The sequence below is a fragment of the Helianthus annuus genome, chromosome 16, assembly GCF_002127325.2.
Source record: "Helianthus annuus cultivar XRQ/B chromosome 16, HanXRQr2.0-SUNRISE, whole genome shotgun sequence".
Lineage (NCBI taxonomy): Eukaryota > Viridiplantae > Streptophyta > Magnoliopsida > Asterales > Asteraceae > Helianthus > Helianthus annuus.
The window spans coordinates 110,482,380-110,508,793 of NC_035448.2; the positions used below are offsets into that span (position 1 = coordinate 110,482,380).

Genomic DNA, 26,414 nt, shown 5'->3' on the forward strand with positions numbered 1-26,414 from the left:
TATTTCGACGTATTCTAACATATTGTTGCGTTAGTAATAGTATTTTCGACGTATTTGAGCGTATTCTAACGTATTTTAGCTTATTTTAACCTATTTTAGGGTATTTTTACGTACTTCGGCGTATTTTAACGTATTTTCATGTATTTTTTCGTAATATGACGTATATTAACATATTGCAGCGTATTTTATCGTATTTTAGCGTATTTTAGAGTATTTTAGCTTATGTTGAAGGATAACGCAAACAAGTTCTCCACAGTTTGTTATTCATATCTCTATTTGGTCATCTTTCCAAACTAAAACACACGATAAGTTTAAACTTTATAGTGTGTGATTTGACCAGGAAAGGATTTGAGGTGATTTATACTTTTAATAAGCTGTCACAGTTGTCAAGTTCGTTGCGTGCATTCATATTGTTTAGACAACAATAGATAATGAACGGATTGTTGGACTTCTTGTTCCAAATGCAGTTGTAGGATCTGTGCTTAAAGGTCTCTTTAAAACATACCAACTAATTCAGATTTAAACAATGCACGCCTCAATTCATCTTTTTTACTCTTTTCTTCGATTTCAACAAATCTTTTCCTTTTCCTTCAATTTCGAGAACATTCTACGTAACATGAAGATGTGTCAGGTTCTTCTGCTAGTTGTTTCTGTAACCAACTGGGAACCACATATTTGCTTCAAGATTTATGTATCTGAATCAGGTTTTCAAACAAACACTACTAAACATGAGTTGGTATTGAACCAAGAATATGAAGATCACGGTGCAAAGAGACCTCCTTGTTAATTTTAATGAAGCAATGAAGATTGAATCTGCAAACCGCAACCGTTTTTTACTACGGAAACGGTGACTATGCGAAATACAAACCGCAATCGTTGTGACTATGGGAAACACAAGTTTTCTTTTTGAGCTTGATGGATGTCCGTTATCTCAACGCTTCTCCTTACATTACTGATCTGGAATTGGAGAACCGTTGTGTATTTGCTTACTGATCTGGAATTGGAGAACCGTTGTGTATCTGAATCAGGTTCTCAAACAAACACTACTAAAGATGAGTTGGTATTGAACCAAGAATATGAAGATCACGATGCAGACACGTGGGAAGAAAGTCATTGGACTGCCGCAGATGAAGTCAAATGTGATCAAAACATGGACATCAGACGTAAATCTTGAAGCAAATATGTGGTTCCCAATTTGCGGAACATAATCCCAGATTGTCTAGAGAAGCGCTTTTATCATGTGTCATATGGTAACAAGAGTATGTTGTTCCAAGATCAATTCCAGTTGCAGTTTTTTCAACTCTCCTATTCCAAATGCAGCTGATAAAACCGGAGCTGTTATCTCGGTTGTTCCGTACTTTCGTGATAAATACAATGTTCATCTTCGTTATCCTTTGCTTTCTGCAATTCAAGCAGGCACGAATGCTAAACGTACTGTTATTACATTCGAGATGATTCAAGTGAGTCCTATGAAGCAAGTGTCGGTCTATTGAATTGAGAGAAATCATTGCATTACATCTAGGGGTGCAAACAAGCCCAGAGGCTCGAGAGCTACTCGTGATCGGCTCGGCTAAAAGCTCGAACGAGTCGAGCCTTAACGAGCCCGAGCCTGAAATAGAGCTCGTTTAGTTATCGAGCCCGAGCTCGAGCCTGAAATACAAAGCCCGTTTAGGCTCGCGAGCCCAATCGAGCCTAAACAAAATTTTAGTTTTTTATATATATAATATAATAATGATGATGATAACATTGGTGAGCCGAGCTCGAGCCGAGCTTTGACTCGCTTAATCGCTGTTGAAACGGGCTCGAGCCGAGCTTTTAGCTCATTTGAGGTTGTTCTCGAAATAGCTCGAGCCGAGCTCGAGCTTTGGGTTTTACTCGCGAGCCGAGCTCGAGCTTCATAAAGACATTACGAGCCGAGCTCGAGCCTAGTCGGGCTCGGGCTCGGCTCGTTTACACCCCTTCCCTGTTGAAAAACAGAATCGATAAATTTAGGGAAAATGAGGTTGAAAGATGATAACCCAACAGTGGAGGATCTCATTCTACAGCTTCGATAAATTCAGGGGTATTCTCAAATAATGTTTCCTAGATGTTTGAAGACCGACAAATGTCCAAAGAGCTGCTTCTTCGTTCGCGTGACGGAAAGCTACTGCGTGACAGGAAGCTACCTTGTAAAAATTAAAAAATTAAATCGCCACCTTCAATACGCATCGTATAAGCCTATACGATGCGTATTACTTTTTGATAAGGGGACATTGGCAGCCTTTGACAGACATAGAAGTTTGAACCCATCTCAATTCGCATCGTATAAGCCTATACGATGCGTATCGAGGATGTCGATTTAATTCCACAAGGTGTGCCAATAATACTACCCTATAACAATTAATGCACGATAAGAAGATAAAGGCATGAGAAAAGAGACTTCCATTCAGATTGCACAAATTCTTTTCCTCAATTTTCAAACTTCAAACCTCAAACTTCCAACTTCAATGGCAGACTACGACGACCACCGTCAACCCCAATCCGCCCCTCCCGGTTACCTCCACCGTCTACTAGACCCTCCTCCACCAGACTCACCAGCCGGCAGCACCGGCGGCCCTATCCGCCGTTCTCGGGGCCGCCCACCAGGCGCCAAAAACAAACCCAAACCACCAGTCGTCATCACCCATGAAACCCCCAATTCTCTCCGGTCACACATCCTCGAAATCTCCTCCGGCGCCGATGTTATCGAAAGCCTCAATGTTTACGCTCGCCGGAGAGGAAGAGGGGTGTCTGTTTTGAGTGGTACAGGTGTCGTCGCTGACGTCACGTTGCGTCAGCCGGCGGATTGTTCGAAAGCGGTGACGCTTCATGGGCGGTTTGAGATATTAACACTTTCCGGCACGGTGTTGCCGCCTCCGGCGCCGGAGAGTGCGAGTGGGTTGTCGGTGTTTTTGAGTGGAGGGGAGGGGCAAGTGGTTGGAGGGGTTTTGGTGGGGCAGTTGATTGCGTCCAGTCCGGTGGTTGTTGTGGCGGCGTCCTTTGCGAATGCGGTGTTTGAGAGGTTGCCGGTGGAGGATGAGGATGAGGAGGAGGAAGGTGGTGGTGGTGGTGGTAGTGGGCAGGTTCAGCCGACAGCATCTCAGGGTTCGGGTGTGACAAGTGGCGGTGGCGGTGGCGGTGGCGGAGGGGTTTCGGGGTTTAATGTGGCGGATGGGAGTAATGTCGGTTCGGATTATCCGTTTTCGGGGGATGTAATGGGGTGGGGACCGAATTCGAGAAGTCATTACTAACGGGTTGTGTTAAACGTACCCTTCTCGTAAAAAAAACTATTGAATGTACCTTTACTTCCTCATGTAAGATGATTATTATCTTTAGTTTTACTCGGGGTATTTAGGGTACGTTTAGCTCCTGTCTTACTAATATTGTAACGAAATGAAGGAAAAAAATGAAATTTTGCGATTTGATATTAATTAACTTACGGTTTTTTTATGTCTTAATACAAATTTGAATATAAGATGCAAAATTAATCTTATTTTTACACTTAGGTTACATGGTGCAACCCATTTCTTAATTAATCTGGAATGGTTTAACTAGAGGCTGAACTAAAATAAGCCTTCACACATGGAATAGTTAATACTCGTTGCAGGACTGTCTCTGAAAACCATAAAAAAGGCCTTGTACGAGATAAAAAATTGGCCCAATTCGAAAATCTCCATTTGATATAAACTCATCAATCACTAAAATTTATGTTGATGCAATTTAAATAACTATATTTAGCTAAGTTTAGGAAGTAATTTATTAATTAATGAGAAAGATGCAGTTGACAAAATTAAGAATTAAATGTCATTAACAAAAAAAAAAAAAAAACCAAAAAATAAGCTAAAATAAAGAATTTGAAGATGTCAGGATTAGAATAGGTGTCTCCTTGTTGTTTAAGCAAAACAGTAACCACTAGTACAAGGGCTGCTCATTTATGTTATCTCTCGATTCAGTGCATATATATTCTATTTTGTACAGCGTAAATTCTATATACAAAACTAAAAGGATTTGGGCACTCGGAGGGTTTAGGCCTTGTGTCGTCGCCCACCACACCCCCTACGGCCCGGCCCTGACCCGTTAAGGGCTTGGCGGAGCCGCCTTTGGCTAGCATGGGACGATGTTGAGAGTGTTAACTCGTTGAGGCAGTAAAGGACGTTATCCCACACCATACAAACTTAAAAGTTATAACTAATATAAGATTTTCAAGCAATATATAAGAAATATGATTTATGGTCCAATTCCTAAATTCTATTATCTATATTAAAACAAAACAAACTTATGCCACTTGGCATGTAATTAGGCTACCAGATGCCACGTGGCATCTAATTGTTTCTCGAATTCTTTCTTTGAGCGGCAAATGAATAGACGCTACCTTCACAAAGCTTCTCAAACAATCCGCCCTCAATCTTGCCAAAATTATAAAATCGTTTCCTTTTTCAAATGAATTTCATTGAGAAACCCTAATTTCAGTTTCATCTCTAACTCTTGATTATGTTCCGTCTCTCACACGCTTTGGAATTGTTAGGGTTTCTGCGTTATCAATGAATCGCTTTCTGCCTCTCATTCATTCCTCTATGAATCCGGCTCTGATCTTCGTGATAAAGGTTAGATTTTGTCAATGGATCAACTATCGTTCTTGATATTTTAGATTTTATAACTAATAATTTCTTTTGTTTTGTATATCTCATCTTAAATCAGTTGTATCCTGGTTCTCCGATTGTTGTGATCCAGTCAGTCCGATAACAAGGATGTTAGATTCAATTTTTCACCACCGCTAACCTGATTTGGTCTTTTTTTGTAGTATAGTTTATCTACTCAAATCTAAATGTGTTAACAGGTATGTAAGCTAAAAATATCATTTTTGTTTCTGATTTTTTGTAGATCTGGTATGTATATGATATTTTAACGTTTTTGTTCTTCAATCTGAAGAGAGTATACATGTTTTTTTCTTTATTTGGGAAGCAAATTAATAAAAGAAATTAGGTATTTTTAACTAGAGTTTGTTTATATGAAGGTGTCAGATCCAAATGCCTTTAGAAGTTCATCAATGGCTCGAATGAAGCTCTAATTTGGACAAGTGATGATTGACGATGATAGTAGCTTGGGTGGTGGTTTTGGAAGGATTGGGTGCCGGTCTACCATGTTTGGATGCAACTGGAGGTTGTTTGGTCAGGTAATTCGGTTCAATATGCGTTTCTACGACGTAATTGGTTTACTTTTACAGTTTGATTTGAGTATAAACGGTACAGTTGTTTGTAAATTCTTTTGGATATGAATTATATCTGTGCATTGGTTATTGTATGTATACAAGTATTTGGTTTGATATCCAGTACTTTGTTTATAATTGAAAAGTTTTAAGACGCACACCAAGTGCTTGATGAAATGTTTCAGCAAAAGTGACTTCTATTTCACATATTTTTAATTGGGTTCTTAGTGTTCCATGCTCTTTGATTACAAATTTATTTGAGATGTAATTTAAATTTTCTATAATAGTCTATACATTATATTTGTTACAAATTTATTTGAGATGTAATTTAATTTTTCTATAATAGTTTATACATTATAATAGTTATACATATAAGTTGCTTTCTAATTGTTGATGTCAACTTTGTTCCAAAAAAGTTATGGAATACATTGCTGGAGGAGAGCTATTTGACAAGTTTGTAGCGCAACGCTTCAGTGACCATGAGGTTCTACTATGACGTCTAACTTTCGTTTCTTTGATGATTTGTATTCTGATTAGTCTTCTTACATTCTCACTATGTGCTTTCAATTAAGGAACCAGGTAAGTATTCTTGATTATGTCTAATGGAGGTCTGAACAAGCCAACGGTTCATAATCATTTATCTCTTGGCGATTCGATTGACTTTGTGAAGGTTTAAGAGGTAATTTAATTAGTTTTTTTTTAATTGATCAATGCTAACTTCTTTTGATTTTGAGTTCTTTAATTTAGGGTATAATATTTTAAATGAAGTTTCACTCAGTGATTCAGTGTTATTAAGTTTAGTGTTTGATATGTTAAAACGAAAGTTTGATTTTGGTGATTCAGTGTTCTTTAATTCAAGGTTACATATTTTTAACGAGGTTTAATTTTGGTGCATCAGTTGCAGGCTCTGCTGAGTTGCAGGGCTCTGCTGCAATTGTTAATTCCTTGGTCATCTGCTGCAATAGTTCAGCATGAAGCTCATTTTAATTTATCATTTTATATGAGATGTCAAAAAGATTGTTTAACATGCTTTCTTCAATTTCAATTTTCTATATTGTATATGAGGACTCAGTAAAGTCAAACCGTGGAAGCAAACCTTTAGGAAATTACTATAGAAAGAAAAAAGATGAGTTAAAGATCGGGGACCAGCCGTAAATTACTATAGTGAGAAAAATTGAAGGCGCAATTGCGAGAAGAGGGTAGTAGTGGCGGACAAAGACTATGATGCTTCAGTATTTTAATGGCACCGTTGCCATCAGCGATCCTGAATCACCAGTATCGACTTCATTTTCATGTTTTAATTTAGCTCCCAGGTAAGTGTATTTGAGTCTTGCTTCTTATTTTGTGTTACCTTGCATTAGACTTTGATTTGTATTATCTCTTCTTTGGTTTAAGGCTCTGCATTTTGATTTCAATCTGGATAACTAACTTAATTGATATAAACCTTAAAAAACCATCAAATTTTGATCTAAGGTAATTTACCTAAAATTATCGGTTTTTCAGGTGCCATCCTTGCGCAAGAAAGTTCACATGGCCAAAAGTTACGGACAAGTCAACTGTCCCCACAATATTTTTGACTGGTTAACGGGTCATTTGACCTTACATATAAGTTCTTCAAATTGGACCAGAACTTTCGGTTTGTTAATAGTCAAGAAAGAGTGTTTGCTATTCAAGTGTTCGAGCTCCACAGATTGATAAAGGTATGTCGGGTCAACTACCTATATGGTCCTATGTGGTTTTGAACTAATCTCCCTGAATTATCACTCTTTTTTCTCATATAGTTTTATATAAGTTAAAGTTTTGGCAAGTAAAAAAATAACCATAATGCTACTGCTAATCAAGGGTTATGTTTAACAACTTTCTTTTTCGGCGATTTCATATTTTCCACTCAAAACCTTGTGTAATATCAAATGTACCCACCAAATGCTCTTAGGTTTTATTAAATTAATGTAATATGTTTGGTATATTCGGTAGTTTTAGTCTTTCTCTTAGTATAGTGTATTTATTGGAACTCTATGTTTAATGTCATTGTTTTAGTTATATTGTAATAAAGACCAACTTTAACTAAGTCAAACACCTTTTAATATTGTGAATGGGTTGGAAACGACTGGGTTTTATAATATTGTGTTTATGATTATTATTATTATTATTATTATTATTATTATTATTATTATTATTATTATTATTATTATTATTATAAAAACTAATGTTTTGATGATAATATGTTTTTATCTATCTGTTTATGATGAATGAATACCATTAAATGCAGTCACAAAACGACTTTTGGGTTTCATGCGCCTTCAAGATTAGAAGGTATCCCCCAATCTCGACCGGATTTACCCGAAACCTCACATTTGATGAAGGTATTCATGTTGTATTATACCATGCATAGATACTATTTGTTGAAATGCTTAAATGAGATGTCACAATTTTAATGTATGATGTTCAACCTTTTGTTGTGGTTAGATACTGAGAAATGTGGGGGCAGAGCGGCCTAATTGGCCCCACGAGGACGAGCCATTCATGGGCGTGCACCAAATGAGGCCAACATCGCCATCTCATATGGCGTAACCTGCGAATGAATTGCAGCTGTACCTATCAAAATTTTATCTTATATGGTTCCTTCATTTGGCAAAGTAAGTTACTTTTTAATGTAATTTTTTTTAATATTTTTTATTTAACTTTTCTATGGTTTAGTTTTTTGGAATCTGAATAAGGTTGGTTGGGTCTGACAAAAAAAGAAGGAAACTACCTATAGTCATTTGACACTGGATTAAGGTTGTATGCACCTTTCTTTACCATGATACAATAAGCAAAATCTTCCTCCAAATAGTTTATTTCTCTGTTAAGTTGTTAATATATATTATTTTAAGGTTAAAAAGTTACTGATGCATATGAATTTGATGTATTTATGACAATACTACATGCTGAACTACTTAATTTGATGTTTGATATGCGGGTCGTAGGAGGAGCCGGTTGACCATCTCTTCGTGTCTTGCCACTTCGCCTCAAGGTGTTTGGGACCGGGTTGCAAGCTGATGTCGTCTAACTGGGTTGTATATGTTTGAAAGCAAAGATTTGGTCGGATATCATTGCCGTGCGGGTGGGTCGACGGAATGAAAAAAATGGTGTACAGTATAATGCAGACTAGAATGTGGAGTATATGACGTTGAAACAACTTAGCATTCAACCAGAAGAATCTGAATATGGGGAGTGCTGTAGAGGAGCTAAAAAGGTTGGGGTACCTTTGGATAAAAAAAAGATCAAAGGCACAGGCTTTGTCTTGGAAAAAAAGGAGCATGTTTCATTGAAATTGTTGTGACTTTGGTTATTTGTTCACACTGTTTGTATCTGGAGTGAGGGATAATATGTTGTCCCAAATTTTATTCCATTAAATTTGAAGTCATTTGCGTAGCTTTTCTCATGTGGGCAGTTCCATACTATCGCCCACTAATTTTGATGGTTTTATGACCCGTTAGTGGGCCTTCGGGCGGCCTTTTGATAGTAGGCTTGGGCTACTCATTTATCTATATTTTTTTTTTATTTCAGTATCATTTTTATACGTTTATATTAAAAAAAATTCATTACAAAGTTCATCTCAATGGCAGTAGATATTATATGTTTGTGTTAAGCCACCCGCGAAACTCGCGGGATCTTAGACTTTTATTACTATATATGTTTTGTTATCTTAATCTCACTTCAGACTCTTTTGTTTTTGTTTTTACCTTTTTCCCTAAAATTGCTTTCTACTAAATATTAATCATATCATGCATAGCATTAACGCATTTCGTTTACAACTTTTGTGACACAATGTTCGTTAGTACCTATACGTAGATGAATTCGTTTGTATTATGTATTACTCTACCTTCATTTCTTAATGTATTTTTTTATGTTCACACTGCCAGTGCAAGTCATTTTGACAAAAGGCATGAAAACGTCATAATGAAAGTTTCATATACAAAAATTTAATGTGTAATGAACATCATGTAGATGTACTATTGGGACGTGCTCAAATCTCTCAAAATATTAGGCTTAACAAATCACACTTTAACGCTTCTATGTTTAAATTATTTTATGAGTTTAGTTGGTGTTTAGCCACCCGCGAAGCTCGCGGGGTCTTAGGCTAGTACACCATATATGTAATGGCAACGCTTGCTTTCTACTTTATTCATCAATAATTTTAAATTATTCATCTTTGCCCAGGATTGAACCTAGGACCTCTCCTTTAAGAGACATATGTCTTTACCAATTGAGCTAGCCCTCCACATTATATATATGTAAGTACTTCTAATATTAACCGTGAAAAACAAAAATAAGTCTTGTAATTTTAGACTAGAAAATCACAAATATGTTTATTTATTATGTGTACTTACACGTAAAATTAAAAGTTAAAGACTAGTTTATCGTGAAGGATTGTTTTTTAATTAATTTTAGACTATTTATTTATTGTGTGTACTTACACGTAAAATTAAGAAAAAGTAATTTATTATGAGTTTATCGTGAAGGATTGTTTTTAACATACCAAACTTGTTTATTTATTTCTTTTAGGATTGGAGTACCCTTTGACTTCATAAAACTCAAAACTTAATGGATGGATTACATGTTGCCAAGTGTTACAACCATTTTCAGAGTTCCCGTATGTAACAACTTTTATCAGGAAAGAAAAGGTTAATATTTTACACTTTTTTCGCTGTTTACGTAGATATAATATCAATGTTACACTTTTTTTTTCAACAACAAATTTTGTAGGTTTTACGAAGTATAATATTTTCGAACTTAAAATTTACTAGTTTTTAACGTGTAGTACATGTAAAAAACATGTTACATGTTTTTATAGAAAAAAATTAGTGTAAAAGACAAGTCTGTCCAGAAAAATGAAAAAAAAGTTGTTACACGTATTTTTGTCAGTTTATATAACCTACAATCTCAATCATAAGATTTTTAGATGGATGATTTTATTATTATCTTTTCCCTACCTATGTGTGTATATATATAAACATCAAAACATTTTCATTGAAACACCAAAGTTGACCTGGCAAGAAGCTAGAGCCAAGCTCAAAACTACAGCCACCAAACTCTAAGATGGAGTTACAACCAAGTGGGTAGAGTATTTGTATTTCAAACGCATGTCTTGACAATCATAAAACTATAGGGTATGGAGAGCCTTATCCTCAAGGAGATAGGTCGTCACGTCACCGTCATGTAAGCGGGGCTTGAAGGGGATGGACCTAGGGGGTGGGGGATGAACCTCTTTATATATATATGTATGTATGTATGTATGTATGTATGTATGTATGTATGTATGTATGTATGTATGTATGTATGTATGTATGTATGTATGTATGTATGTATGTATGTATGTATGTATAGCTGTGTGTGTGTGAGGAGAGAGGAAAATGGCCCGTCGAACCCGGCTTGTGGAGGACGAAGACGACGCACCGGGCCTATGGGGGACGGTGTTCCGGGGCGCGACGCCGGGCCTCGCCGTGCCCTTGCCGTGCCCCATACCCTCTAGTCTAAAGTAAAATGATATGTCCACTTTAAGGTAACTCATATGAATACGTTTTTTCTATTTATAGTTATTTTTTATAGCCAGCAACGAAAATATTTACCACATAAACACATTATTATTACTAAAGTCAATATTCAAAGTTTGAGGCTACTAAATTCTTCTTAAAAGCCGTGAAAGAAAAAGACTATTCAATTTAATTGAAGAATATTTATTGCATTTATAAAAATAAAAAATACAATAATAATTTCTTCTAACTTTTTATGAATTATTTAAGTTTGAAGTTTTCAACTTTAAGCATCCATTTTAATTAACGACCAGTAGGTTTTCCAGTGTGGCATTGTTTCTGTCGGTATTGGTTCTATTTGTTACACTATCGATAAGATGATGTACATTCTTGATATAACAATGTTGTTCAAATAATATTGATTCGGTTCATCACGATATCGGAATCAGTTATATCATCGTAGGCGGAATTGTATCTATGAAATATTATCAAAACCAGAAACTATAAAAATGAATATGGCTACCAATATCAAAGTTTGGTTCAGCTCGGTACGACATAGTAGTGATACGGTGTCAGTTTACCAAACCTGAAAACCATAAAAATGAATGATCATGCCAATGTCATTCAGTCAGTTATTCGTTTGGTAGAGTAGCGACACATTATATGTTTCAATAAGATTTCTATCTGAATGTTGGAAAAATATCAGAACATTGGAAAAAAAATTAAATAAAGTTGCGAATGTAAGTAATTAGAAAAGTTTAAATCAAACAATCATTTATTTGAAGGACCAAAACTTATGACAAGCGATTAAACATTAAATAGTTAGGGTGTAGGGAGTCGTTAAATACTTGGATTAGGTAAACTTTCAAATCACTCAATCAAACAGTGTCACGTCATTTTACCTATTTTGTTTACTTATTGTTCAAAAATGTTGATGGTGGTTAGAAACTTGGATTAGGTAAACTATTATTAAAAAAAAAAAACATATAAATCAAAAGCTGACAACTTCATCTCTCAGAAACAACTTACCCCGCATCGGTAAATCTTTCCCTCTCAATGAACTTCGCCGATAGGTAAACACCATCGGCGGCGGTGTCACACCCCCAAAATCCACATGCGGAGTATCACCGCTTGGAGGCGTGACTGACCAGGATCAAGCCACCAATCATATTGAACATAGCATATAAATAAATTCAAAACCCAAACACAATATAATTGGTGTCCAAACAAAACATAGTTTAAGTTGTAAGCGGAAGCATAATGTTTAAAACCAAAGTATAAGTTCAAAAGTATGATAAAAGTTTAACATGGCATATGACTATCCATGTCCCACAACGTCCACGCCTCCTCGTGCAAGCTCCAAAAGTACCTATTGACCTGCAAGGCATGTAACAATGAGTCAACAATAAAGTTGAGCGAGTTCACAGTTGGTTGTTTAGTTTTACCAGTTCGTTTTGAAATCATATGTTGTTAGTAAACCACGAGTTAACCAGTAACCTTTTGTATCCCAAACCATAACCATAAACAGTGAGGGCTTCCCATGTGAACCACTAGACCGTACCATATCGACTACTAACGAAATATAAGTTGTGCCCTACATCAGTGTCTATCATCACTGACAGTTTGCCATAGTCCATTAGTACACGCCTGATGCGTGTGTAGTGTAATATATTTTTGATGTATATTTTAGCCCTTTTTACACTTTTAGCCAAGTTTTAAATTTATAAAACACGATATTTACTAATACTAAACACACATATGGGCAAGTGCATCCATCGTGGACGTAGTATAGTGTTGGTAAGATACCGAGGTCGTCCAAGGACACAAGAGCTTTTAGTACCGGTTTATTCTCAACGTCTAATCAAATTAAAAAGTTAGAAAAGGTTTTTAAACTAAGAAAATAAAAACTAACTAAATGCTGAAAAATAAAATGAAATAAAAAACAGATAGACAAGATGAATCACTTGGATCCGACTCGTATATTAGTATAACCTTTGATTATTTTCGCACTTTTGCACTTGTTTAAGAGACTATCTTAGTTATTGTAGTAGGCCCCTCTTTTGAAGGCGACGTTACCCTCAACCCAGTAGTTTGAGTCAGCAAGGATACAATCCTAAAGGGTTGGATTATTGGAAGATAATGAATTAAGTTATTAATGCAAATTTATGGTAGGCCCCGCTTTTGGCGGTGACGTTACCCTCGACTAAGTAGTCTGAGTCAGCAGGGATACAGTCCTAAATAGCCGGGTTATAGTATTAATAGTATTTAACTTATGAGGGGGTCAAAGAGTTTGGATCCCCGCCATCCAATACCTATGGGCTTTGAAGGAGATCCTACTAAATTTGACCCAGGTCCCTTGCAGGACCTCTAAACGCTGAACAAGGGTAAGACCCTTACCAAACCGTTCCCTTAACCCCCGACCAGGTAGCCAACATACCCCCATATAGACAGTGGAGATATGAATGGTGAAAATCTTTTATTTTATATAGACAGTAAAATAATGCCAAGACACCACGGACAAACGATAAGGAAAGATCACCTTCAACATAAGTAACTAGTTATTAAAGTCATTAATACAAAACCAAATAAAAAGTGCAAAAGATTAAAAATAAAAAGTATTATACTAAACACTTGTCTTCACCAAGTGATGTAAGAGACTTAGGCAAACATGGCCTTGATTGTCAAGAACTCTTACGATCAATCTTGGATCCCGAGACGACTCACACACTCTATGATGGACAATGGATGATGGTGGTGGATGATGGTGTTGTGATGGTGGTGGGTGGTGGATGAAGTGTGAGAGAGGTGGTGTGCCAAGGGATGAGTTGAAATGAAGCCAAGCACTCCTATTTATAGGGTGAACAGAAGGCTGGGCACGGCCCCGTGTCCGCTGGACACGCCCCCGTGCCCGTCTGACACTATCTCTTCATTAATTGTAATTCGCAATTACAATTAATGCGCCTGCTGTACTTTCGCCACGCCCCCGTGCTCACTGGACACGGCCCCGTGGTGGGCAATAGAAGCTTCTATAGGTTTGTCTTTTCTGCTGCTTCTTGGGCACAACCCCGTGCTGGCTGAGCACGGGGCGTGTTCAGTCTTCTGACTTCTCTTTTCTGCTTGGGAGGATGCCGTTGAGGGGTCGGGCAATCCACTTTTGTTCCTTTTCTTGTATTTATGTTAGATTTAGCCGTCTTTTTGCTTCTTCTGTGAATTTGAGCTCATTTCATCCTGAAAATACAAAAGGAAGACAAAAACACTCTTTTTCCAACATTAGTACTTAAAAAGGGTTAGTTTAATGCCTCAATTGATGTAATTTATATGTTGCATTTTACACACATCAAATACCCCCACACTTGAACTTTTGCTTGTCCTCAAGCAAAACTCTTTAATATGTGGCTTACACTCCCAAATGGAATGGGTAGAAGAGAAGGTTTTTGGCTTGTCATAGAGTGTCGGGAATCCAAGATCTTTTTGGTTTTATTTTTATTTATTTACAATCCTATTCGTTATGATTTATTTAGAACGTTTCATAAGAGAAATTACTTATTTGGGCATAGCATGCCTTTTTAAAATTTCATTTATATACAAGTTCACATACCTCACGGGAGAAATCACTCACACTCGGCCGAAGGTGTATTTTTAGTGAATCACTCGAGAGCGGCATGGAACTTGTTCGTACCATAAGCTTGCCAAGCAATCAATCCTCCTCCTTTTTAACTTTATACCTTTGTAAATATCAAGAGGGCTTTTTGGGTGAAGGGTTAGGCTTGGGCTAAAGGTGGGTGGTTGGGTTAGTGGTTAGTAAAAGGGCGAAAAGCGTAAAAAGTGTCGGTTTTCGTAAAACACTTTGTTTTATTGACTTTTTATTTCAAAGTATTTCTCCAAACAAGCTTTTTGTTTTAATAGCTTTGTTTGTTTATTTCTAACTTCATTATTTTTTTTTCTGTCACACGAAAAACCGAGCTTGTTACTAAAATAAAGGGTGAAAATAAAAAAGGTTTTTGGTGGGTGAAAAGGTTTTAGGGTAAAGAAATGAAAGGTTTAGGCTCAAAGGGGTTAACTAGGGGGATTTTGGGTAGGTGGTAAAAAAAATTGAAAAATAATGGTGTAGAAAGAAAAATGGTTAGTCCTAATGCCTTCATCATTTACTTACTTGGGTTTAAGTTGGTAAGGACCGGGAATGAATCGTCGTGGCAAGTTCTAGAGTCGTAAGAATCAAGCGGCTATTCACACAAGAAACGAAAAATGAGCATTTAGTCTTAAAGATGTAAATTTGTATGCTCAATAAAGGCTCAAAACTCACTTTTGTGGGAATGGGTTTTTATGTGATCAAGTATATATAATCAATTTTTAACTAAGCTTGTCATGCCGTTTCATAATTTTCTTATGTTGGTTCTTTTTATCACGACGCCATCGGTTGTAAATTTGTAAAAATATAACCTTATTAATCTTAGGATTCCAAACTTAAACTTTAGACAAGTAAAAGAAAAATGAAATTTTTTTTTTGAAAAAAATTTGGGGTGTTTAGCGGTTCCAATAGAGTTTTGTGTAAGGCTTGTTATTAGGACTTGCAAAATTTCAGGGTTTTAGCTTCCCCCCCATACTTAAATTACACATTGTTCTCAATGTGTCCCAAAAATAAATTTTTAGGTTGATTAGATGTGTAATATGGTGTTAAAAAGCAAAGATTTATGTTACTGGCAGTCTGGACACGGCCCTGTGGGGACCGGACACGGCCCCGTGTTCAGGTGCCAGTAACAAAAATTAAAGAAAAGAGACAGAAGTCTGGACACGGGGGCGTGTCTGGTGAACACGGCCCGTGTCCAGTTACCTGAACTGAGCATTTTTCTGCAGGGGGTTCAGTACGGGGCCGTGTTGGTTGGACATGACCCGTGTTGAACCTTCTGTAATGGAGAAATTTATGTCGGGTTGCCTTGTTCTTGTGTATAGGGCCGTTTTTCTCATTCCCCTTTTCATCCTTTACCACCATGAGTGTGTTTTATTCATTATGAACCATCCAAATCTTGAAAACCATCATTTCATTGCAACCATAGAGAGATACATATAATTCCTAAATAAAATAAAATTAAAACTTAACTAACTAGGTCAAGAGGTACACGAGGTTATCATAAAGGGTTCTACTTTTTAAGAAAATTTCGAGAATAGTCTCCCGATATAGTAGGACCTTCGGCCGATGGTTCCCTAGATGTCGTTTAAAGCCATTCTTCTATCTCCCTTGGAAGGAAGAAGGCGGCTTCATTTTCCTCAGCAACTTGTGGTTGAGGGGGAACATTCACCGGGACTCCTTGCACCACCCTTCGCGGAGGCTCAGGGTGCATGGCGTACCATTCGGCCGGAATGATGACTTCGGGCACCACGTTCCACGCCCTTTGGGTTATCACAGGCACCAAGGGCGGGGAGGCGAGAAGGTTTAACCTCTGGTGCAAGAGGTTCACCTCTCGGAGACAACCCTCCAGTCCCACCGTCAGATGGTTGATACGGTCCACCAATGCTTCTTCCACTCCCGTCATTTCATCAATAGCCTCCCTTAGGGCGTAAACATAGTTTACAAGAGAGTCTTCTGCTGTTGATGATCTCCTCCCTAGTCGGTTACTTCTTGAAGATGATCTGCTTGCCATTTTATGTGAAAGAAACCGAAGAAAGCTAAATTTTCACAAAACAGTGCCTCGGACACGGCCCCGTGCTCGCTGAGCACGACCCCGTGTCCATTCGTCTGCAGGATTTTAGGCTAAGGAGTCTTGGAGTTTTAAATTATTTTCATGATTTTTAACTGTGTTTTAAGCTTAGATAATTTAAAACAAAGTTATACAACTAACTTTAAACAAGAATCCTTAGCAAATAATCTTACAAACTTCACATAGAGGGTTGGAATCATGGAGTTTCCAAGCTTCCATGGAGGAAATGTTGAAAAATTTTGAAAGAAGAGGAAATGAATAAAAGTGGAAGGGACAAGATGGTCCTTGGGAACCTTCTTTTAGCACTTACCTAGGATGGTATGAGTGAAGATCCCAGGAATCTCTGTCTATTGAAGTGGTAAAAAATGCGCAGGAATCAGGCTGCATTTAAAGAAAACGACAGCGCACTGGACACGGCCCCGTGTTTGCTGGACACGGCCCCGTGTGCAGAGGAAATCCTGACACATTTTGTCCGTATTCTGACAAAATCAGCAGAGAATCTTTTAGGTGAGCACGGGGGCGTGTTGACCTGGACACGGCCCCGTGTCTGGAGGCTGTCTTATGGAGTTTTGTTGCTTCTAAGGATCTTGTTGATATCGGGTGGTTCCTTACTGGTTGGAACAACCCCAAAGTGCCTAAGATACCTTAATTGTCCTAGACTAAGGCGAGAACGCAAGACGTTGTCGGTGAGGGTAATTCCTATTTTCATTCTAGGTGGACAAGTCCAACCCTTTCCCGGGCTCTCGTTAAAGAAGGTGTGTGCCGAATCGCTCAGGTCTATGTATGCACCGAACGAAGTCGATGGAGAGTCCTTCACGGCACAATCGGCACAGGGACGACTATCGTCCAAGTCTTCGCTAGGTATGAAGGTATTTTTGGGAGCAACGAGGTTGTCGGAATGCGGTTCCAACATTTCTTCATGGTCATCGTCTTGGGGCGGATCAATAAAATCCTTCATAAGTTCTTTTGACCAATTTAGAATTAGCTCTTCTAGTTGAAATAACTCGTCAAGGAGCATTTCCCCAAGAATATCTGGCTGGGCGCATTCGAGGGAGAGATAGTGCTTATTTTTACTTTCGCCCCTCTTAAGGTTATAAGGAATTGGTGGGTCTATGTAGTGGGGCCTATAATTTAGAAAGTAACATTTTAATTCTTCATGTTCGCCTCCACATAATTGACACCACGTACCATAAGAGTGCCGAAAGTAAAAAGAATTACTATCACTCATGTTTATGTCAGAAATTACCAACCGCCGGGATCTAACGGTTCTGTTTTCAGTAAGTGAATCTTGGGCACGGGGGCGTGTTGAGTGAGCACGGCCCCGTGTTCAGCTTACTGTCTTACTTAAAACAGGATTGCCAGTTCCAATGATTGAGCACGGGGGCGTGTTCAGCGGGCACGGCCTGTGCTGAGCTCTGCAGAAGCTGAAAAACTAAGAAAATCCTAAAAAAATTAAAAAGAAAAATGAAAATATGATTAGGCCGTTGATTCCTAACTTTCTTAAAATCCTTGTGTCCCCGGAAACGGCGCCAAAAACTTGATGCGTGTGTAGTGTAATATATTTTTGATGTATATTTTAGCCCTTTTTACACTTTTAGCCAAGTTTTAAATTTATAAAACACGATATTTACTAACACTAAACACACATATGGGCAAGTGCACCCATCGTGGACGTAGTATAGTGTTGGTAAGATACCGAGGTCGTCCAAGGACACAAGAGCTTTTAGTACCGGTTTATCCTCAACGTCTAATCAAATTAAAAAGTTAGAAAAGGTTTTTAAACTAAGAAAATAAAAACTAACTAAATGCTGAAAAATAAAATAAAATAAAAAACAGATAGACAAGATGAATCACTTGGATCCGACTCGTGTATTAGTATAACCTTTGATTATTTTCGCACTTTTGCACTTGTTTAAGAGATTATCTTAGTTATTGTAGTAGGCCCCTCTTTTGAAGGCGACGTTACCCTCAACCCAGTAGTTTGAGTCAGCAAGGATACAATCCTAAAGGGTTAGATTATTGGAAGATAATGAATTAAGTTATTAATGCAAATTATGGTAGGCCCCGCTTTTGGCGGTGACGTTACCCTCGACTAAGTAGTCTAAGTCAGCAGGGATACAGTCCTAAATAGCCGGGTTATAGTATTAATAGTAGTTAACTTATGAGGGGGTCAAAGAGTTTGGATCCCCGCCATCCAATACCTATGGGCATTGAAGGAGATCCTACTAAATTTGACCCAGGTCCCTTGCAGGACCTCTAAACGCTGAACAAGGGCAAGACCCTTACCAAACCGTTCCCTTAACCCCCGACCAGGTAGCCAACATACCTCCATATAGACCGTGGAGATATGAATGGTGAAAATCTTTTATTTTATATAGACCGTAAAATAATGCCAAGACACCACGGACAAACGATAAGGAAAGATCACCTTCAACATAAGTAACTAGTTATTAAAGTCATTAATACAAAACCAAATAAAAAGTGCAAAAGATTAAAAATAAAAAGTATTATACTAAACACTTGTCTTCACCAAGTGATGTAAGAGACTTAGGCAAACATGGCCTTGATTGTCAAGAACTCTTACGATCAATCTTGGATCCCGAGACGACTCACACACTCTATGATGGACAATGGATGATGGTGGTGGATGATGGTGTTGTGATGGTGGTGGGTGGTGGATGAAGTGTGAGAGAGGTGGTGTGCCAAGGGATGAGTTGAAATGAAGCCAAGCACTCCTATTTATAGGCTGAACAGAAGGCTGGGCACGGCCCCGTGTCCGCTGGACACGCCCCCGTGCCCGTCTGACACTATCTCTCTTCATTAATTGAAATTGGCAATTACAATTAATGCGCCTGCTGTACTTTCGCCACGCCCCCGTGCTCACTGGACACGGCCCCGTGGTGGGCAATAGAAGCTTCTATAGGTTTGTCTTTTCTGCTGCTTCTTGGGCACGACCCCGTGCTGGCTGAGCACGGGGCGTGTTCAGTCTTCTGACTTCTCTTTTCTGCTTGGGAGGATGCCGTTGAGGGGTCGGGCAATCCACTTTTGTTCCTTTTCTTGTATTTATGTTAGATTTAGCCGTCTTTTTGCTTCTTTTGTGAATTTGAGCTCATTTCATCCTGAAAATACAAAAGGAAGACAAAAACACTCTTTTTTCCAACATTAGTACTTAAAAAGGGTTAGTTTAATGCCTCAATTGATGTAATTTATATGTTGCATTTTACACACATCAACGCCCGTTCGAACGACACGGTGTGAGGTTTGTTAAACCTAATAGCGCTATTAACTAATGACCCGCTCGCCATCGGCCTCGGCGATTAAGTCGATATAAAAAGGAGGGACTTCATGATAGAGTTTTGTCTAGTAAGTTAAGGTTGTTGTCCTACCCAAGGAGGACGAACGCACGTAGTTCTACCCTAGGAGAATACGCAGGATTTATAGTGGCATCCTACCCAAGGAGGATGGCCGTACATATCCTACCCAAGGAGGATATGTAGATTCCGTTTTAGTTTATTAACCCATTCCCAACCCTTGGGAACCCCATGCCTTGTAGAAAGTGTGAACTCACCTTGGTTTGCTCGGTATGCTCAATTACTTGTGCACACTTAATTCAATCAAAGCCTATAGTTTGCACATACACACAAATCAGTTGACATTCACATGTTCGACTAACATGCAAGATCATCACGTACATGCAAGTAACAACTAACACATAACATTTATCAGTTATACAAGTTCATGCAAGTCATGCTAATCATTTAACAACAGCTACTAACCCAGTTAACCCTTAACAGACTTAACTGAGTTCACTGTGCAGTTTACCCATTTAACGAAACGCCCCCTGTTTCGTCAAAATGCCCTTATGACGAAACTCCCTTGTTTCGTCGTACTTTCCCTCGGTGAAACTCCCCTGTTTCGTCGTGCATGTATTCGGTGAAACTCCCCTGTTTCGTCGTGATTATCCTCCGACGAAACGCACCCGTTTCGTCATCATCGGCGTTTCGTCCATTAAGTCAGTTACGTCGTGTAACTGATGATTACCCAGAAACCCTAACCACCGATCATTATCACACAGCAATCATCGATACCACTTATCATACCAATCATAACAGAATCATCTGTTATAACCTTAAACAATCTAGCATACACGATGGCCATTACATGAGAACAAGTTCACGGATTCAACAATATCAAACACCAAGAAACCCTAATCGTTAACAGATTCAACATTTTGCCGTCACATAATCCGAATAGTGTTTACAAGTATCATTCTCGTTCATAAGTATCATAATAATCATCATCAACACTCAAAGGGAATCCGAACATAAGATCAAGCATTACATAATATCGATGAATCATGTTTTCAATTAACAGTTAGCAATGATAACAATCAATTAATCATGCAAGGGTTTAACACTAACCGGGATAAACGAAAATACTAACTTGATCGGCCTAAAGGCTTCGAGAACACAAGATCGCCGTCTGTAAGGAGAGAGAGAGAGAGCTCTAGGGTTTCTAATTTGCTAACAATGTGAGACATGAAGTCGTTTCACGAAGTTATACCCAATTTAGCGTACTGGGCCCCTACTGGGCCTCCGTGTAACAGTGGGCCAGCGAAACATTCCGTTTCGTCGGAGTGGGTTATAACGAAAGTCCTTGTTTCGTCGAGGTGTTTGTGACGAAACAACTTGGTTTCGTCGGGGTACAACATTTTAAGATTCTAACTTCTAAGTTTAAATCACCAACATATAGCTTTAAATCACCAACATATAGCACAAAATCACAATACGTTTTAACATATCATAAACGTGTACGGTTACAAAGCAAACAAGTCGTGTAAACAAACAACTTAAACAATTAACGTGCAATTAATGCGAAGATGGAATCTTGGAAACTCGAGTTGTCACATTATCCCCAACTTGAAAGAAATTTTGTCCCGAAATTTAGCATGCCGTTACTGAGGGAGCTAATTAAGTTGTGTGGTTTACTGGTATTCCTGGTGTCACACCATCCCCCCGTTGATTTGGAATTTCGCCCCGAAATTCCGCAGTAGCTTCAGTCTCAGTAGTAGCTGCATTGCTGCCGAACAACTGGGGATACTTGAGTTTCATTTGGTCTTCTCGTTCCCAGGTGAACTCTGGGCCACGACGGGAGTTACAACGAACTCGTACAAGAGGTATTCTGGTGTGCTTGAGAACTTTCACATCTCGGTCAGTAATCTCTACTGGTTCCTCGACGAATCGCAACTGGTCGTCTATAGTGAGCTCCTTAAAAGGAACTATGAGGGTCTCATCTGACAGACACTTCTTCAGATTTGACACGTGAAATACATTGTGAACTCTACCGAATTCTGCTGGTGGGTTCAGTTTGTAGGCCACCTTGCCTATTTTCTCGATGATTTCGAAAGGTCCAACGTATCGCGGGTTAAGTTTACCTCGTTTGCCAAAACGAACCACACCTTTCCATGGTGAGACTTTGAGTAGCACTCGATCCCCAACCTGGAACTCGAGTGGCTCCTGCGCTTATCAGCGTAACTTTTCTGACGGTCACGAGCTGCCGCCATTCGTTGTCGTATCTGTGCAATCCTTTCCGTTGTGTCAACTACCAGTTCTGGACCCGTGATCTGACTATTACCCACCTCTGCCCAACAAAGAGGTGATCGGCATTTACGCCCGTACATTGCCTCAAATGGAGCGGCCTGAATACTGGTGTGGTAACTGTTATTATACGAAAACTCCACCAACGGGAGATGTTTTTCCCAGCCGTTGCCAAAATCAATCACACATGCCCTAAGCAAGTCTTCAAGGGTTTGAATGGTGCGTTCAGACTGTCCATTCGTCTGTGGATGATAAGCGGTGCTCATGTCTAAATGTGAGCCAAAGGACTTGTGCATTGCTTGCCACAGTTCAGAAGTAAAACGCGCATCACGATCGGAAATAATAGAGGTTGGCACCCCGTGCCTCGAAACCACTTCCTTTAAATAAACGTCTGCTAAAGTAGAGAACTTGTCTGTTTCCTTGATAGCCAAAAAGTGTGCAGACTTAGTCAATCGATCCACTATCACCCAAATAGTGTCATTTCCACGTTGAGATCTAGGCAGGCCAGTAACAAAATCCATGGAAATTTGCGCCCATTTCCATTGTGGTATCTCTGGTTGTTGAAGTAGGCCTGATGGTTTCTGATATTCGGTCTTGACTCTCGCACAAGTCAAACATTTGCCAACATAAGTTGCTATGTGCGCTTTCATACTAGGCCACCAGTATGTAATCTTTAAGTCGTGGTACATCTTATCCGAACCAGGATGTACCGAGTAGCGAGACTTATGTGCTTCATCCATCACTAGCTCGCGTAAGTTTCCATAAAGTGGGACCCAGATGCGTCCTGTTACATAGTAGGCGCCGTCTTCCTTTTGTTCTAACCGTTTCCTTGATCCGCGTAGGGCTCAGCCCTGACGTTTTATGGTTTCAATGCTTCTACCTGAGCATCTCGTATCTGGGAAGAAAGACTAGACTGAATGGTGAGTCGTAACGCTCGTACACACCTAGGTGTAATCTCCTTTCGACTGAGGGCATCGGCCACCACATTGGCTTTGCCTGGACGGTACTTGATCGCGCATTCGTAGTCATTCAGTAACTCGATCCATCGACGTTGACGCATGTTTAATTCCTTCTGTTGGAAGATATGCTCGAGACTCCTGTGATCGGTATATATGGTGCACTTGGTACCGTACAGGTAATGTCTCCATATCTTAAGCACAAAAATAACAGCTCCCAGCTCCAGATTGTGTGTAGTGTAGTTCCTTTCGTGAACTTTAAGTTGGCGTGAGGCGTACGCAATGACTTTATCCCGTTGCATCAACACACAGCCAAGACCCTAAATTGACGCGTCACAATAAACCACAAAGTCGTCTGTGCCCTCTGGCAATGAGTGAATTGGTGCGCTGCAAAGTCTATCTTTTAAGTGCTGAAATCCAGATTCTTGTGCATCACTCCAACGATAGGTGACACCTTTCTGAGTCAGTGAAGTGAGAGGTTGCACAATCTTGGATGATGTACCTTCTGTAATAGCCCGCCAAACCCAAGAATTGGCAGATTTCCATTGGTGTACGGGGTGCAGGCCAGTTCTTAATCGAGTCTACCTTGGATGGATCAACATGAATCCCATCCCTGTTTACCACGTGGCCTAAAAAGTGGACTTTACGAAGCCAAAAGTCGCATTTCGAAAACTTGGCGTACAACTGTTCTGTTCAAAGGAGTTTCAAAATAAGCCGTAGATGGTGCTCGTGTTCCTCCTGACTCTTAGAATAGATCAGGATGTCGTCAATGAAAACAATAACAAACTTGTCCAGGTAAGGCTTGCACACTCTGTTCATAAGATCCATGAAGACTGCAGGTGCGTTTGTCACTCCAAAAGGCATAACCAGGAACTCATAATGCCCATAACGAGTCTTGAATGCTGTCTTAGAGATATCCTCATCTCGGACTCTCAGATGATGGTAACTGTTATGGGTCATTTTCTGAGTATACATATCCTGACTAATATCCCGCTTTTAATTGTTTATTTGTGACCAGGATGCTGGACGAGGATATTGCTAACATCCTGGGCGATATCCTGAGGTTGAGTGAGTTAAACACATGCAGGTTAATGGCTGCAAGCTACTAACGGTCATCAGGACTTCTTCTCCTTAAGACTCGGGCGAATCCGTTGTCAGGAAGCCGTTGAACCTGAAAGACTTGGTCCTCAACGTTCGAGTGGGAATATTCGCTGGATCCCGGGAGTTTAGGATAGTTTGTTATTTTATCTTTACTATAAATAGATGGGGGCGGATCAGCTTAAGGCACACAATTTTTCACTAACACTCTCGTACACTTTCACTCAATAGCTTACTGCGATCACCACACTTGTATCCAAATCATATTGTAACACTTAGTCGATCCGCACCACATCCTGCACTGTATCCTGAAGTTTGAAGTAATAAGAAGAACAAGGCAGCTGCGATTGTCAGCTCCCGAGGTTTTATGCCGGAGATCTAGATTGATCAAGGGCTTTCCTCGTACATCTCGTGTCAACCCCTTTACTTTTTGCTCATTGTTTGATCGTAGATACAGCTCGATATCCTGAGCCGTATCCTGAATACTGTTTTTCTAAACAACTTAACCAACATATTTTCAACACACTTTTTAGCACACTACCTCACTTAACTAATTTGATCACCTAATTGCTTCGGTAATTTTTGACCAAAACAATTTGGCGCCCACCGTGGGGCAAGTGGTGCTCTCTTTGCTAAAAATTTTTGTGAAATCGCTAATCGGTTTTCTGTTTTCCTCACTTTTTGCCACATTGTTTACAATGGCCTCGAGATCAAACATGAGCTCCTCCACTGTGTCTGTTTTGGTTAAAAATCTGATGAGGATAATGCAACCAAACTCTTAGTTACGGGGAATGATGCTTGAAATGAAGAACAATAATAAGGATCACTTCGATGTAGATTGCACAAACAACACAAGGATTTATACGAGGAAAAAGCCCTTGATCAATGAATGATCTCCAGCATAAAAAACCTCGGGTGATGGAAACTACCGATCACCAAGCTCAAATAAATCAATAAAAGTTTACAACTTCGGATAGTGACGAGCTAAGTACAAGGATCACTATGGTTAATCGTGTAAAAGTGTGAGAATTGTTAAGTGTTTGTTGAGAGCTTTGAGACTGCAATTGTACGAGAGTGTGTGTGTAACCGAAAATGGCTAAGTGTTCTAATTTTAGCTCGTCACCCCTTTAAAAATGAAAGCTAACTAAGCTAACCAATTGTCCGACTTTTGTGCCATGCTCCCACGTTCTCCACAACGTCCATTTCTATTCAAATATGTGCGAAATACCCGTGGAATATTCCATAGTAACGTTGCCAAGACCAAGTCAAGCTCAATACTCCTGCAAAACAATACGAAACACAAACAACCAATCGTTAGTATGAGGATCCTTAGGGTGATCCATGATCCTGATCCTGAAGCTCTTCTGAGGATCACTATCTGTCACAGAGGTAAGGATCACTAATTAGGATAGCAAATAAGGATCACTAATTGTTAGAAAATCCTTCCCTAACAATTGCCCCCAAAATATAAGGAGTAAAATGTAAAATTAACGAGTTATGTTTTCTTGATCTTATCTGCAACAAACTCAACGGATTTATAGCCGTTAATATCGAACTATCCGTTGCATTATGACGTCACAGAAGTGACACCCCTGCAAAATCATGATTATAAATAGGGATATAGATATGATCGTTTGCATTTAAATTCCAGAGCTACTCCCTTTATAACCGCATTCAGAAGATCAAATAGGTATTCTCCCCTTCATCTTCTCTCTTTGCTTGCTCTGTTTTTCTTCTCTTTTCAACTATTCCATTCAAAATGTTGCTCCGGAACTCCCCTGCTAAGGATCACCAGAAAGAAAGCCCCTTCAAGAGTCAAGGGATCATCACAGATTCCGCTAAAGAACGCTGCCTTTTCACCAATCCTCAGATCGATAGGATCCGGTATTGTTTTCCTGCAAACACCGTATTTAAACCCTATGATCCCACTGCCCTGAGCGATCACACTTCTGAATCATGGGTTGCCTTCTTTGTGACCCCGTTTGCCATAGGCTACACATATCCCTTTCCAACCTTTACCCAGTCTTTCTTCTCCCTAACCGGCATCTCTTATATCCAAGCCATGCCGATGATCTGGAGGGTTTTGTATACCCTTGAAAGGATCATCGAGCAGGAGGGGATAGATTTAGGCATGGCTGAGTTGGGAGAACTGTATGATCTTACCACCTTTGGTTCTCATCGCTATCTGTTCAAACGAAAACCTGGGGAGGAGCATCCGATCTTCAAAGCCACCAAGAATGATACTAACTGGAAACGACGTTTCTTTTTTGTCAGGAGAGATTCTATCCCTGATGGGAAGGATTTACCCAAGAAGTGGGCTACCCATG

The 26,414-nt window shown here is 39.3% G+C and overlaps 1 protein-coding gene and 2 long non-coding RNA genes across 3 annotated transcripts; all 3 read left to right on the forward strand.

The window, feature by feature from the left end:
- The first annotated feature begins 2,392 nt into the window (after positions 1 to 2,392).
- LOC110879470 (AT-hook motif nuclear-localized protein 27) lies at positions 2,393 to 3,458 on the forward strand. Its single transcript, XM_022127935.2, has one exon. It carries the CDS (start codon positions 2,406 to 2,408, stop codon positions 3,267 to 3,269), a length of 864 nt encoding a protein of 287 aa, XP_021983627.1. The 5' UTR covers positions 2,393 to 2,405; the 3' UTR covers positions 3,270 to 3,458.
- Positions 3,459 to 5,036: 1,578 nt separating this feature from the next.
- LOC110940104 lies at positions 5,037 to 6,811 on the forward strand. Its single transcript, XR_002592830.2, has 4 exons — positions 5,037 to 5,191; positions 5,641 to 5,708; positions 5,804 to 6,537; positions 6,728 to 6,811. It is a non-coding gene; the product is annotated as an uncharacterized LOC110940104 (long non-coding RNA).
- A 690-nt stretch (positions 6,812 to 7,501) lies between these two features.
- LOC110940110 lies at positions 7,502 to 8,638 on the forward strand. Its single transcript, XR_002592832.2, has 3 exons — positions 7,502 to 7,587; positions 7,691 to 7,860; positions 8,191 to 8,638. It is a non-coding gene; the product is annotated as an uncharacterized LOC110940110 (long non-coding RNA).
- The last annotated feature ends 17,776 nt before the right edge of the window (positions 8,639 to 26,414 follow it).